This window comes from Orycteropus afer, unplaced genomic scaffold (assembly GCF_000298275.1).
Source record: "Orycteropus afer afer isolate SDZICR_OR568_19922 unplaced genomic scaffold, OryAfe1.0 scaffold00459, whole genome shotgun sequence".
Classification (NCBI taxonomy): domain Eukaryota; kingdom Metazoa; phylum Chordata; class Mammalia; order Tubulidentata; family Orycteropodidae; genus Orycteropus; species Orycteropus afer.
The window spans coordinates 876,367-892,090 of record NW_006922046.1 but is presented as its reverse complement, the minus strand read 5'-3'; the positions used below and the strand labels follow the sequence as shown (position 1 = coordinate 892,090).

The following is a 15,724-nucleotide window of genomic DNA, read 5'->3' as shown; positions in this document are numbered from 1 at the left end:
TGTTGTTGTTGTTGTTAAGTGCTGTCGAGTCGTTTCTGACTCATAGCGATCCCATGCACAGCAGAACGAAACACTGCCCGATCCCGCGCCAGCCCCACAATCCCTGCTATACTTGAGCCCATCATCGCAGCCACCGTATCAATCCGGTGTGCTATTTCTTGTGTAAAAAGAACACAAATGCGTGTGTACATATATATACATCTGCATATGCATGAAATACCTGTGGGAAGATACAGAAGAATCTAGTAACATAATTTGCTTCCTGGGAGGGGAAGCAGTAGCTGGGACACAGAGGTAGGAGGGAGCCCTTTTACTATATCCCGTTTTGTATGTCCTGACTTTTTAATTATGTGGCTACAGTACCTACTTAAGAGAAAACAAAACCAAAAAACCATCAGAAATAACGAATGGCCTGTAAGAAATGTGACCAGTATCTGTCTACTTCCTTTTTTTTTCCCTCTCCAATTCAGAAGGTCTGAGAGTTTGTGCTCAAATGCTATCTTCGGTACCTCTCAAGGCCTTCACCTTCCTCTCAGTTATTCCTCTAACCTAGGTGAATATGTGGCCTTACAGCACACCTTTAACTGATGTGGGCAAGTCAAAGTCCAGAACGAAGAGACGAAAGCCCTGTGCCCTGAAGCTGTCCCCTCAAAATCCACAAGCTTGAGATGTGCAGCATTGAACCTCATTTTTACCAAATACAGGAAAACCTGCTGCTGGCCCACGCGAAGTGAGGCAATACAGCGAGATGGAGTCCTTACTGCTTTCGTCCGCTCTCTCAAGCTTTTGTCTTCGTAGTGAGGGTGGTTGGTTAAGACCCTTCCTGTGCACAACTTGACTCCGGCCAGCAACTGCATGCTTCCAGCAAACACAGCCTTTCTTGGGGTGTTAGAGCTGAAAGATTATAGAGTCTGAATTAGCCCTGAAGCTAAGATTTCCTCAAAGACAACAGAAAAGACAGTATGATGCTGTTTCAGAATTACCCAGCTTTCTTAGGAAATGTTAAGAGTTGGGAAAATATGGGTGGCTGCTTGGGTTTCTGATTTGCACTCCAAATATTTTAAGAAATTTTCATACATGTTTTTCAATGTTCACTAGTACAACGGTTAGGAAGCTTCTAACTCACTGTTTTCATGGGTTTACTATCGTAATAAATTGTCTTAAGAAGCAAGTAGCTCCTGCATGTAAGACTTCTATGCTAAAACCCATAATCCTCTCCACTGTTGTTCCAGAGGGCCAGATGCTAACATGAAGAGTTTAAAAGACGTCCATTTGTTTTCACTTTAAACTTAACATGTTAAACTTAAACTTGAGTTAAACTTTAAATGTAACAAATTGTAAAGCCAGGAACTACAACTGATCATGAGTCAATTATTAAGATTTTTGCTTAAAACAAAAGCATTACAGATATTATAAACTACTTTCAAGAAAAACAGAATTAATAAAAACAGAAGAACACAGAAAGAAGATTCTGAAGTAGCAAATATCTCATTCAACATAGGAATGTACAATATTTCTAATTGTGGAAAATAAGTATTATATTTTTCTTTTTATAAATTTCTTTCCTTTAGTCCTGATTATGGAACACTACAGGTATCTTAAAGAATACTGGACACCGTAATATTAAATGATGACCTCACTTTCCAATTACCATAGGCTATGATTCTGTCTCCCTATAGAATGTGAAGGACATTGACGGAGGACCAAGGAGAGACTCCTTGAACATGATAAAAGCTTTTATCCTTCTTCCCACCTTCCCAGGGGAAAAAAGAATTTTAGTAATTGATTTAATTCTCTTCCAATTTTGGAAATCTACCCCGTCACTTGCAAACCAATAATGATGTGTGTGTGTGTGCTTTATCATGAAGGACACAACAGCTCTTCCATGGATTTTCCTCAATGGAGTAATGCAGAATTTCCTATAGAGGCCCAATACTACAAGATTAATTTATCCCTCTTCTGTTAAGACAAGAGTCTGCTAGGCTGAGTTAAAAAGAATTTGGTTTTAAGAAGGCATTTAATTGAAATTATTAAAACTCAGCATCCTTTGCAGAAAAAACCGCAGCAGGCTCTTTTCAGTGTTTTCAGACAGCAGGGCATGCAACTTGCTCTGGTGCTGAAGTTTCTAAGATGCCCCATCCTATTTATGTATTTAATAAGTATGCTGCATTTATTCCAACTCAATGTAAAGATCATGGCATGAATGGTCATCCAACTTAGGGCTCAGGAAGTCAGTGAGCAAGAAGTGACCGTTCAAGTTGTAACATTTGCCAATAATTTACTTTCGAAAAAAAAATCAAGATTTTTTAAACAATAACATTCTCATCCACTCACATTCCAGTAAACTTTCTTAAGTATGGAATTAGAGGGAGCACAGTGGGAATGACACAATCAGCATTTGCCTTACCCAGGCCAGAGCCCAGAATGCGCATTATAACAGGAAAAAAGTCGTAAGTGAACTTGGCTGTAATGGATAGGTTGTTGTAGTTCTGACAACCAGATCTTGGTACAAATAAAAAAATACACGCTTGCTCTGTCCCAGCAATTTACAGGGAAACTTTGACATCTGTTCCACATGGTCAGAGGAATACGATGGTTTAAATAAAAACATGTCAAGGTGGCTCAGGGCTCCTTAGTGGAAGATTTTACAGAAATTCAATTAATACTTATTAACTACTTTATTTGATGCCATATATACTGACTACCCTTGTTTAGAGTATAAGAGAATTGCTGAAGAGAAAGGAGATGGACAAATAGGAAAGAAAACATCCTTTTTTCCAAGCAAGTCTTCTCTCCTTTTGTATACTCTCAACTGGCTCTAAACATTTTGCTATAATAAAAGACACAGTAACATCACATATCAATGCCAGAAAGTAGCTGTCTTTGGATCCTGCAACTAAACAGATTTAGAATGCAGGAAGAAAATTAGTCTAGTCTCCACATCTGGCAGAGCATGAGGTGAGAGTGAACAGGTGATGAATTATTCTGGTTTGTAGTCTTACTGCCTACATAGGGGGAACCTGGACTTTCTGCACAGGTGACAAATCCAGCAGCTGAGCTTATAATTCTCATTAATACTGCAAGACTGTCTCAGCATCACTGTTTTGAATATGCAACAGGAATCAGCACCAAGGAGCTGTTCGTTGTTGTTGGTGTTGTGTGCCGTCGAGTCGTTTTCGACTCATAGCGACTCCATGCACAGCAGAATGAAACACTGCCTGATCCCGTGCCAGCTCCACGATCCTTGCTATACTTGAGCCCACTGTCACAGCCACCGTGTCAGTCCATCTTGTTGAAGGCCTTGCCCTCTTTTGTCAACCCTCAACCTTACCGAGCATGACATCCTTTCCCAGGGAATGGTCCCTTCTGACAACATGACCAAAGGAGGTAAGACGAAGTCTGGCCATCCTCGCTTCCAAGGAGCATTTCGGCTGCACTTCCTCCAGGACAGGACTTTCAGCATTCTTCGCCAGCACCACGACTCAAAAGCATCAACTCTTCTTCAGTCTTCTTATTCATTGTCCAGCTCTCACATGCATATGAGGCGATTGGAAGCATCATGGCTTGTGTCAGGTGCACCTTAGTCCTCAAGGAGACATCCTTGCACCTCAGCACTTGGAAGAGTTCCTTTACAGCCGACTGGCCCAGTGCTACATGTCATCTAATGTCCTGACTGCTGCTTCCATTGGCGTCGACTAGAACCAAGCAACGTGAATTCTTTGACAACCTCAATCTTTTCTCCATTTATTGTGATGCTGCTTATTGGTCCAGTTGTGAAGATTTTTGTTTTCTTTATATTGAGATGTAATCCATACTGCAGACTGTATTCTTCAATCTTCATCAGTAAGTGCCTCAAGTCATCCTCACTTTCAGCAAGCAAAGTTGTATCATCAACATATCTCAGGTTGTTAATGATTCTTCCTCCAATCCTGATGCCACGTTTTTCTTCATATAGTCCAGCTTCTCGGATTATTTGCTCAGCATATAGATTGAATAAGTATGGGGAAAGGATACAACCCTGACCCACTCCCTTCTTGATTTTAAGCCATGTAGTGTAGAAGCTGTTTATACTCTATGTTTTATAATTATGGTGGCTGTTATTCAATAATACAATCCTTAAGGGGGAAAGGACATTTGGCAGAGATAGATGACAGACCTTATTATCTAGACATGGCTAAAGACCAACATTTTAGCTGGCTTCCTGGATTATAACCATAACACCTCAATAAATTACATGGTACACAAAGGTTTAAATGTCAAAAGTCCTCAATTGCTCACAGGGGATTTACACCAGTCATTGTTTATTCATTCAAAGTATTACTGAGGGCCTGCTATATGCTAGGCTGGTAAACGTGGTATGCCTGCCTTCAAGAAGCTTACAAGCTAACAGAGCCAGACTCAGCTCCTGTTATAGGCAAACACTTCAAAATAAACCAGTAATTAGTCTATCACATGTTTTATTTATTAATGTTTACTGTAGACCTTTAGCTATGCTATAAACTAAAAACAACGGACATTAAACATGCATCCTTCCTCACTACATTCTGAGAACACTGGATCCACTCCCATGCCCCACCTAGCCACAGCTGGTACAGCCCCCAGAGCAAAGCAAAACCACCACCAGGAAGAGTAAGGTGATATGTCACATAAGTACTCTGTTGAATTGAGAAAAAAAGGAATAAAGCTCATTAAATTGTAACATGTCTTAATCTTTGACCTTTTAAGCAAAGAGTCAGAAAGTTTAAAAGAGATATAATCTGTTTAAACTGTTAGTGTGACATACTCTGGATTGTTGACATACCATCACTAAACTCGTTAATTTTACTTTAAAGTCCCAAAAGGCAAGTACCCTAAAGGCTGTAAGATGAATTAGAAATAACAATTCTTCAACAAGCATTGACTTCTGAGGACAGACGAGATGATGTTTATTCACTTCATTCCATCTGACTTGGTTTTATATGCTAGCCCCACAAAAACCTGAGATTTTTCACCTCCATTTTAACTATTTCATTTTATCTTTAAAGCAAATGCAAAAGGAACAAGCAAAACATGACAAAATGAAAAACAATCACACATTTTTGGAACTTGAAATACCAATATTCATGCTGTTTTCTATTTCCTGTGGTAACTTACTAGGAGTCTGGTAGCAAAGTGCCTAAGGCCTTTGACCACTAACCAGAAGGCTGGTGGTTCCATTCCCAGGAAGGAAGACTGGGCAGTCTACTTCCGTAGTGATACTGCCTTGGAAACCCAAGGAGGGGTTGCTACGAGTCAGATCTGACTCAACAGCAGTGAGTTTGGTTTTTTTGGTTTTTGGTGGTAACTTAGCAGACAAAGGGAGAAAGGATTCTGTGTCCTTAACTTCAAATATGCAGTAAGACAGAAAGAGTGGTGGGCACTCTTCCTTCACAGACACTTTACTTGATACAGTCTGTGGTCTGTATCTAAAATAGCTAATGTGCTTTTTAACCACTGAATGACACTTTTCTATTATAGAAAAACAAAGCAATCTTTACAAATGTTTGAATAAATGATGTATAAAATGAAAAGATAATTTGTTTTTATAGCTCTCTGCCAAGCTCCATAGCAGGCTGCCCAACCTGCAAACAATTTATTCTGTAAGAAATGTCACTAAATAATGACAAGGACTCACAGGTCAAACAGATTTACATTATATAATTTAAATGTCATTCGAGGAGGACCTGATGGCATTTTGAACAAATCATCTCATTTATTTTTGAAGCTCTAAGCTTCAACAAATTAATTACTGTTGAACTAATGGGTAAACTGAGCATTATAATAGAATGTGTGAGCATTTGCTTTATCTACACTTCGAAAATTTACAGAATTATGCAAATACCACAAAATGATTCATTAAATATAAAAGAGGTTTACAGGCATTTAAGGTCTGAACTTAACCTATATCATATTTAAAACATGCAGTAATTCCTGCTTTGATTTAATGTGAGGAAATCTGGTACTTTTTTTTTCCATCTCATTGCGAAAATATTATACGTATAGGCTTCATTACTGAAGAGAGACTGTTATTTCTAGAGAAATTCTCCTAAAGCCATGTAGTTAAAGTTACACTTCAAAATATTCAAACCTACTGATCCACTTGTCTTTACTGCACAATGTCAAATAAAATTTTCAGGAACCAAAAATGAGACACTCAAGGGCACAAAGGTACAAGGTATGAGCCACTGATCACTGTGGCATTCATCCTTGCTGAAATAAATGTGTTTTCTAATCACACCCTAAACCTATAAAAAACTGCCTGGTGTTTGCTGAAACAGATAACAGATGGTGACAAAACCCAGGAAACATTATCAACAAAGGTAAATATAAGTGTTTAAATCTGAGTGAAAACAAAGAGGGTGGTTGACCTTAGTGTAACAGGGAAGTTAGTCAAGCAGGTGAACAAATACAGGCTAGGGGTGTGGAAGGCAAAGGGGTGATCTGAAATGTTCTTACAGGAAAGGCAGCTGGGCTATCACACCTTGGGGACCCAATTTCAACAAAACATCATTACAGATCAGCGAGAAATTTAATTCGTAAGTATTCGTCTTGGTTTTATACCTAAACTTAAATCCCCACACCTCTACGAAGCTACAGAAGTGTATAAACCATTTTCTATTATTAAAAATTAGAACTCTAAACAAATTCTTCAACTAAAACCTGTTAAGCTTCTGAACATTTTAAAACTGAATGTATGGTAAAATGAATGAACTCCCTAGGTAGTGTAAAAGGTGCTCTAGTGGTGCAGTGCCAAAGGCATTGACTGCTAACCAGAAGGTTAGTGGTTCAAACCCACCAGTTGCTCTGCGGAAGGAAGATGGGACAATCTACTTCTGTAAAGCTTTACCACCTTGGAAACCCTATGGGGGTTACTATGAGTCGGGATCGACTCGATGGCAGTAGGTTTGGTTTTTTGTTTAGTTGGTGCAAATGATTAATGCTCTTGGCTGCTAACTAAAGGCTGGACATTTGAGTCTACTCTGAGGCTCCTCAGAAGGCCTGGTTATCTACCTCTGAAAAATAGGTCACCAAAAACCCCTATGGAGCACAGTTCTAATCTGGTAAGATGGAGTTACTATGAGTTGTAGTTGACTCAACGGCAACTGGCTTTTGGCATTACCGTAAAAATGTGGAAGAAAAGAATAAAAACAGTAATACTGAAATGAGGCTCAAAGTTGACCCTACTGAAGAGGCAATTATAACGGACTGCTTAACAATGTTTAAATGTTTCATGCAGTATTCTATATATACATAGTTGGTGCTCCAGAAACATTTGTTGAATGCTGTTAATAATGATCTAACTTCAGACATGAAACAATTTGATATACTAAGGCTTTAAATGTTTTCATAAACATCCAACCCCTTTAGTAGGATCACTCTCATATTAATTAGTGTTATCCTGAAGTAATGCCCTTGATTTTCCTTTTAGACTATAAAAGGGATGTTTAGAGCTGTATCATCTATAAGAACCCCTCCTTGGGTTTCCGAGGCAGTATTACTACGGAAGTAGATTGCCCCATCTTCCTTCTGAGGAGTGGCTGGTGGGTTTGAACCACCAGCCTCTGGTTAGCAGTCAAGTGCCTTTAGGCACTACGCTACCAGAGCTCCTATAAAAGATCTTAGTCCCTCCAAAAGAAAAGAAAAGAATGAACTCCTACTTGAGGAGGTGCAATTTCTCAATTTACCTTCAAAGTAAAGAAGTCTTCAGCAAATACTTGCAGAGACCTAACCTCCAAATGGAAGTCCAGTGGTCCCTGACACATAACAGGTATGCCTACTGCAGGTGTGTGCTTTACTACAGCGTCGAGTACATGAAGTAGGGATGGAGATGGACGAGCTTCTTCTCAACACTTTACGTGAGAATAATCCCCAAACAAGGGTCACTTGCGGTGATCCCCAGTGTTTCTGCAGGTCACTGTTTCTCTGGAACCGACTCAGCAACGGCAGCTAGCTCCTCCGCCCTCTCCCCACCAGATGTCATCACGACTTCATCAACAATGGACATCTGAGGCTTCCCACTCTGACTGAGAGCAGACCTGCTGGCTGCTTTCAGATCAACCCACACAGCTATTCTCTAGCACATCTCAGACCTACTAATATTGTGAACGTTATGTGACTAATTATAGTGGCAAAATGGTAGTTGAAGGTCATATTTTATGTTTACAAATTAAGACATCACTTACTTCTGTTTCGAATCTAAGCCTACGGACCAGAGCTGATTTAAATATTGATTTAAACAAACATACTTTGTGTCTAAACAGACCCCGTTTTGGCATACACTCATCATCACTTAAGCTTATTTCACAAACATGCCTAGCAGCTATTTTTACAAAAATGTTAATTCAGATTGGAAGAATTTTAAGGGAAACCAGGCAAGATTAGATCACAATGGAACCAATTTTTGTGAATACAAATCCTTCAATTGCTGAGAATTTATTTTTAAAAAAGTCAAAGAAGTATGTGTACAAAGGCACTAACCAGGAAGAAGAGCTGTTAGGAGACGAATCTAAGGAACAAAGATCACTTCTTCTGATGAGAGAAATGAGTAACAGACTAATAAACTGTCTTCTGCAGACGCAGAATACGCCCTTACCAATAATTTTTCAGAGACAGAAATGTTACTTTGACTTTAAGTACTTTTCTGTGAGGAAAGGCATGAAAATAAAGGGCTTACAAATAAATACAGCCAGTCTCAGACAGCCAGACACAACCTGGGGCTCTGCTGGAATGAAATTTTAATGGCTCTATAGTTAATTCCAGAAACGGGAGTGAAGGGGGGGTATATATAATGCTAATCTAGGTAGATCCAGAAACCCACTGTCTTAAGGATGCTACAAGAGAGTGAGTGCCCTATAGCATTGATTCCAACAGTGTAATTTTAAAAACAGAAAATATCAGCCTCACCTTCAGAGGGACAAGTCATAAATTTCCAGGTGACTATAGTTAATGCAAAAGTAATTAGCTTTTCTTTATATGAATAAGCCTTTTTTCCTATATACAACAAATATTTAAAGAATTATTTACTTGATAATTATCTGCCATGATTTAAAATTAAATAAATAGACAAAGACAAAGCACTGCTTAGCACTCTCAGCCCTGGAAATATGTGAAAATTATACTTACTGCATCTAGTCAAACCCAGACTGACATTCAGACCAAAGCCACATGGATATTTTAGACACAAATCTCTATAAAATCCACATATTGTACTCAAGAGACCTAAGCTATCAAACATTTACCATCTCTTAATACACAGCAGTGCTAAACTGCACTGGTTACTAAACATTAGTCACAAGCAAGTGCCAATACGGCTCCTACAATTCCAAGTGATGGAAACAATACAGCCGACGCTTTCAGGGTATGTCACACAAGATTTGCAACATCTATTTATGTGTGAATAATTACACTGCTGCTTTTTGGTAGTAAGTAGGGAAACAGAGTACTACAGGGCACTGAAATGTTGCTGGGGTAGTTTATTTTTGCTGATGGGAGGTAGGTTTTGGCACACAGCTTTGAAACACACGAATTTCATTCTGAGGCTAAATGCTGAGGCAAAGGAACAAAGTGCAGGTTAAAAATAAGAACTGATAGTATTGTAATGTTTAGAGAGAAAAAGTTCTAATTTTTGTATTTTAAATTTTCTTGGACAATATGATTAGTTAAAAGGAAATGTGAACTGAGCTATCAGGACTCTAATTGTGGCTTATAGTACAATTTTTAAATGATTAACAAGGACAACTTTCAAATGTCAGCACTAATAGAAACTCTGGCTGGTAGTTAAGTAAAAGAAAATGATAAGAGATAAAACTGGCAGAAACATAGCGTAAAACTTTTACGTTTTAAGAAAGATGATAAATAAGATTTTCTTTCTATATCTGTCAGTGGATTGAAATTTATCTCCCTAGGCTGTTTCCCTCTCCAAAGAGTACCTTCCCTTCTTCTTGAGACTGTGGTTGGCAGAGACTATTTCTTGAATAGAAAGGAATTATTTCCAAATGTAGACTTTTAAAGAAAAATGTATTCAGAGTGAATGCTTCTTCACAATCAAGTTTAGAAGAAAAAAAACAAAAAAAACAAATGAGGTCTGCAGTGATTCTTAAAAGGCATTAAAAATTTTAAAAGGTTAAAAAATTCCTTACTTAATCCAGTTCATCAGCTCCACTGTATCTGGATCATAGAATTCTCTCAACTCGGAGAGTTCATCCATCATTCCTGGCCAGAACTGAAATTAAAAACAAAACAAAACAAAACAAAAAATCCACCCCATGCCCACAACTATCACTAATATTAAATGAAAAGAAAAATTGCATATAATTTATTATCATCTGCTCTGAAGAGTAAAATGTATTCTCAAGGATGAAATGGTACTGTTACCATTTCTACAAAGGATGGTGTAAGATAACACCATTTTATAGAACTTTGTTTTTTCCTCACAGTAACCTGTTGAGGTAGATGATACAGCAGGCATCATGATCACAGCTATTTACTTCTCATTCTACAAGTGAGGAAATTGTGTCTCAGAGAGGTAACTTGACTTCACCAGAACACAAAGTGGCAGACTTTGAACCTGATTCCAAATCCAGCCCCCTTTCCACTGTGTGATATGGTGAATATATTTTTTGAACTAGAAATTCAGCTCAAATCTAGACAAACAGTTTGATGTATACTACTAGTTCCAAGTACAGTGGGCTTGTCAGGGAAATCTGGTACATTTGAATATTATATCTATACCAGGACTGTCTGCTGATTAATTTGGGTTACTTAACGTTATGCAGATACAATGCAAAATTACACTCTGAATTTGCCACCTACCTAATAGAACTATGTATGCTTAATTGAATAATTAATTCAATCTCAATTGTTTGATTAACTGATGTTTGACTAAAGAAACTTGATCATCTATATGCCTCCTCAGGTTAACTGCAGAATTCACTTCATATATTGTAATACTGTACCAGAAGACCACTGACAATGTATCTATGTTTCAGTGATGTTGAAAAGATAAAACTTTACGTACCACTAACTAGAACCAAATTAGCACCTGACTGGGTTGTGACAGGGCTGTGTTTTAGCCCTATCACTTTCTTATTCTGTCATTTCATCTTTGGTTATTTTTACTGCTCATTCATATCTTATCTCCCAGGTGACTGATTCAAGAAAATTGCTGGAGAAAAGAAGTTACATGTCAGCACTTCTGGTTCTAGTTTTTGGAAGAGATGTAATAAAAACTGATTAGATGATACTCTTGTAATATTTTAACCATCCATTATTATTCTGATCATCAACAGAATACCTACTTTTAATGATATGCTCTAAATCTTTTGGTATAAAACATATTTTCAACTCTGTCACTCAATGGATATTAGATATTTTTTTTCCAGTTTGAAAGTTGCTAGTATTAATCTGAAAATATAAAACTCTAGTAATATATTCTGTAACAAAATCCTTAAAGTGAAAGTCAGTATTTTGAATTAATCAAAGGCTATTGTTAAATAAGTTACTGAAACTACATTAGCAATTTTATTAAAACTCTTGACTTCAATGTGGAGACTAGTATGTTTTCACTTTTAAACAGGATTATCCAGAAGAGAGATTGAGCAAAACTGGTATTGTGGTCAAGCAATTCTGAAACTACCATTAAAACTGCATGTAAACCTCAGATCAGGGTTTGAAAGATATGAATTCACATGACTTCAATAATTCAAAAATCTGGTCAATAGTTGAAAAATAAATTCTGATTCACAGGAACACTAATATATATCTAAAAAGAGCACTGTTGGTGCATTCGTTAAAAGTACTTGGCTACTAACTGGAAGGTTGCAGTTTTCAACCACCAGCTGCTCTGTGTGAGAAAGATGTGAGAGTCTGCTTCTATAAAGATTATGGCCTTGGAAAACCTATGGAGCACTTCTACTCCATTGTGCAGGGTTGCTATGGGTCACAGCTGACTCCATGGCAGTAGGTTTGGTTTTTTTTTTCCCAGTTGGAGACATTTTTGATTGTCCCGCTGGGGGTGGGGAGGGTGCATCTAGTGGCTCTACGTAAAGACTAGGGATGCTGCCACACATCCTACAATGCACAGAACAGCTCTCCGCAATAAAGGATTACTGGTCAAAATGTTAATACTGTCGCTGGTGAGAAACTCCGCTACAGAGGTGAGATTTCTCATCAGCGTCACTTGGGGAGCTGGTTAAAACATACTCTTCTGGACCTCACACTCAGAGTTTCTGGTTGGGTTGGTCTGGAGTGCGACCCAAGAATCTGAATTTCTAACAAGTTCCCAGGTGACGCTGCTGCCGCTGGTCTGGGGACCACACTTAAAAAGCCAACTGCTCTGTAGCATAGTTTATTTATTCTATAATGTACTTCCTCATTTTTATCAAGAACAAGAGAACCCAAATAGCTTTCAAAAAATGAATAAAATTTTAAATAAATAACTGAGACAAAACAACTTAACCTACACATACAGAGACAGTGAAAGGGATTCTAATAGTTTGTATACATCTTTATGGTGAGAAAAGAATCTGACTGCTAACCAGAAGGCTGGTGGTTCAAAACCACCAGCCAATCCTTGGAAAGAAGGTTGGGCAATCTACTTCTGCATCGATACTGCCTCGGAAACCCAAGGAGGGGTTGCTGTGAATCGGGGCTGACTCAACAACACATAACAAAGCTGTATCTATTTTTGTGAGGAGGGTGTTTTATCTCAAGATCAATGTATAAAGGTAAATTCATCTGATTAATTATGAAAGACATACCCTAATTCCTTAGTTGTTAACTTTCAAGGTGTTTTGAGTAAGTTTCACTTATGTACGTACGTCACAGTAATAAAATTCCCGGGAGCTCTGGTGGTGTAGTGCCTAAGGCACTTGACTGCTAACCAGAAGGCTAGTGGTTCAACCTCACCAGCCACTCCTCGGAAGGAAGATGGGGCAATCTACCTCTGTAGTGATACCGCCTTGGGAACCCAAGGAGGGGTTGCTATGAGTCAGGTCCAACTTGACGGCATATAACAAAACAATAAAATTCCCAGAGGCAGGGGGCAGAAATGTATTTCTAGGAGTTATTAGCATAGTATTCTGCCCATAATATGAAATGTTTTTGACAGAGGAACATGATAGAACATAGTTTTAAAAAATATTTTTAAAAAATTTACAACAGAATAATCCAAAATAGTGATTATCAACCTTTTCTTCTTTTAGTCTAAGACCTCTGACTGAAATAAAATTTACATAAAAACATAAGTAAATAAAACTGAAAGCTGAGCTACTGGAGCCAAGCCCCTCAGTGAGTGACTTCCCCCACCTGAATTCAACAAGATCTCCCAAACTAAGGGCTCTACATAGTAGAGTTTGAAATCCACTATTCTAACTGTAAAAATTAAAAACTTGAGGAAAAACATCTAAACTTAAAAAAACATGCAAGATTTTTTCAAAAGGGACGGCAAGAGCTCAATTTGATAAGACAATCAATCTATGCTAACTTCCTAGGTGAAAATTCAAGCCTCTGAATCTCAATGAAGTGATAGGAGTCACAAAGTTGTCAACCTGATCCATGACTCATTTTTCTCTTACATTCTTAGACTTGAATCACAGTTAATGCTTAAGAAATTAGTCAACTGAGACTAGGAAGAAGTTCATTATTTCCTAATGAAACCAAACAACAGATAAAAAAGTTAATCCTTAGACTGTACTAATTTGTATATGTGCCCAGCTCTGTTACAAAGATGACCTGAAGCAGCTAATAAAATATGTACATTAAAGTAAGATACACTTAAAAATCTTTTAAATCTCTTAAAAATCAGGTAATGGGGAAAATAATTTTTCTACTTTATTCATCTCAAAGTAAGTTTGAAATCATTTTCAGAGTTTAAGAATAGTAAGATTTATATACCCACACTAATTAGAACAACTAAATTCTAGCAGTTTTTGCTATAGTTCTTTTACTTGTTAAGAAGTATTTGGAAAATAGATCAATTCTCCTGCCAATTCCAATTATCATAAAAAGCTAAGGAGGTATTTGTACCTCCACAAACCTATTATAACCTCTACAACTACTTTACTGGCCAAATAATACATTGGCCAGTGCACAAAGTACATTGAGTCAAAGCATTTATTTGGCTACATGGATCAATGACAAGAGTGAGGAAAGCCAGTCTTACCTTATAGCAGAGATACAGCAGTATTAACATCGGTACTGAATATCGCATTACACATATCTACATGAGAAAGAAACTATTTAGATTACAAGTATTTTGAATAACTGCACTATTAGGAGCTCTGGTGGGTGTAGTGGTTAAAACACTGGGCTGCTTAAAGATTTACAGCCTTGGAAACACTTTGGGGCAATTCTCCTCTGTTCTATAGGGTTGCTATGAGTCAGAATCTACTAGATGGCAGTGTTTTGTTTGTTTGTTTGTTTTAAATCTTAAATTTGTTCCACAAAACAAACTGAGTCAGTGTAAGGGTTCCAATCATATATAGCTTCTACCATGTTGCTATCTAGCTAACAACTCAAAACTGCATTTGTAGGCTATTAATCATTACCATATTCTTATTAATAATAATTTTTAGGAAAATACATTAGCAAAAGAACAGTGATAACGCTAGGAAACAGGATTACTGGGTGATTTATGATTTTCTTTTTGAACACAGCTAACTTATTACCTGAGAAACAATAAATGATACATTTAAAATATAAATGAACACAGCCAACTTATTACCTGAGAAACAATAAATGATACATTTAAAATATAAATGAACACAGCTAACTTATTACCTGAGAAACAATAAATGATACATTTAAAATATAATTAAATTGTAATATATCACTGACCTATTTTAGCTTCAAATTTTAGTGTCTATTTTATCAGATTGAGTTATGGGCAGCTACTGAAAAATAGTGAAGTGGTATGAAAGAAATACTAACAGTCATAAAAATAAAATGGAAAAAAGGGACAACACTGACCCTCTTTGGGTTATAGAGATGGACCAGTTTCAGAAGTAACTCCCATATTTCAGGGCTGCACAAGCCAAATGAGGCAAACACGCACATGTGTGATGTCCAGAGGTATTTCATTCTGTAACAGCAGAAACAGGCAGATAGGCAAAAGTCAACAAGTACTAAATCCACTTCTCACTCATCGACATGATTAGGTTCCAAAGACCAGGTCGTTGTGTGAAAATTGGTCTTACGCAAAAACGGAGAATGACTACATCAGATCATAAAATGGAGGATGACTACATCATTACATAACTGCTGCATAACATCATTATAAAACTGCTGAACAACCGAGAATCATGGCCCAGCCAAGGTGACACATAAACTCAATTATCACAGTCACAGTGTTATTCCTGCCTTGCACCTTGGTGCTCATTACTGCCACATGCACACTGTAAATGCACAAAGCAGTTGGAGAGATTTTTTACTATTGCTGTAAATGTGAAATGTTGGCTAATGAGATAGCTGATAAGAGAAAAGTGGGTGTAGACTTGTACTCTGAGACAGCTGGAAAGGTAGCTTTACAGTCTGTGACAGGAATCATACTGACACTAAAATCTGCTAAAGAGTTGGCTATGCGTTTCATGGCTCTTTGTGAGCTATTATATAAGTTAACTATAGGGGCATGTTTATAATTAGAAAATAATGGGTTATGAATATTTTGTACTGGGAAAAGACATTAGCAAACCAAGGCAATTTTATGGGA

General features: G+C 37.5%; 1 protein-coding gene across 1 annotated transcript in view; it reads right to left on the bottom strand.

The window, feature by feature from the left end:
- Positions 1–15,724, bottom strand: part of DPY19L3 (dpy-19 like C-mannosyltransferase 3) — a 162,530-nt gene that overhangs the window by 4,966 nt on the left and 141,840 nt on the right. Inside the window, exons 13-16 of the mRNA XM_007954335.1 lie at positions 14,986–15,103; positions 14,180–14,236; positions 10,158–10,240; positions 762–894 (exon numbers count right to left, since the gene is read on the bottom strand). Of these exons, the coding sequence (XP_007952526.1) occupies positions 762–894; positions 10,158–10,240; positions 14,180–14,236; positions 14,986–15,103 (391 nt within the window). The remainder of the gene's footprint in view (positions 1–761; positions 895–10,157; positions 10,241–14,179; positions 14,237–14,985; positions 15,104–15,724) is intronic.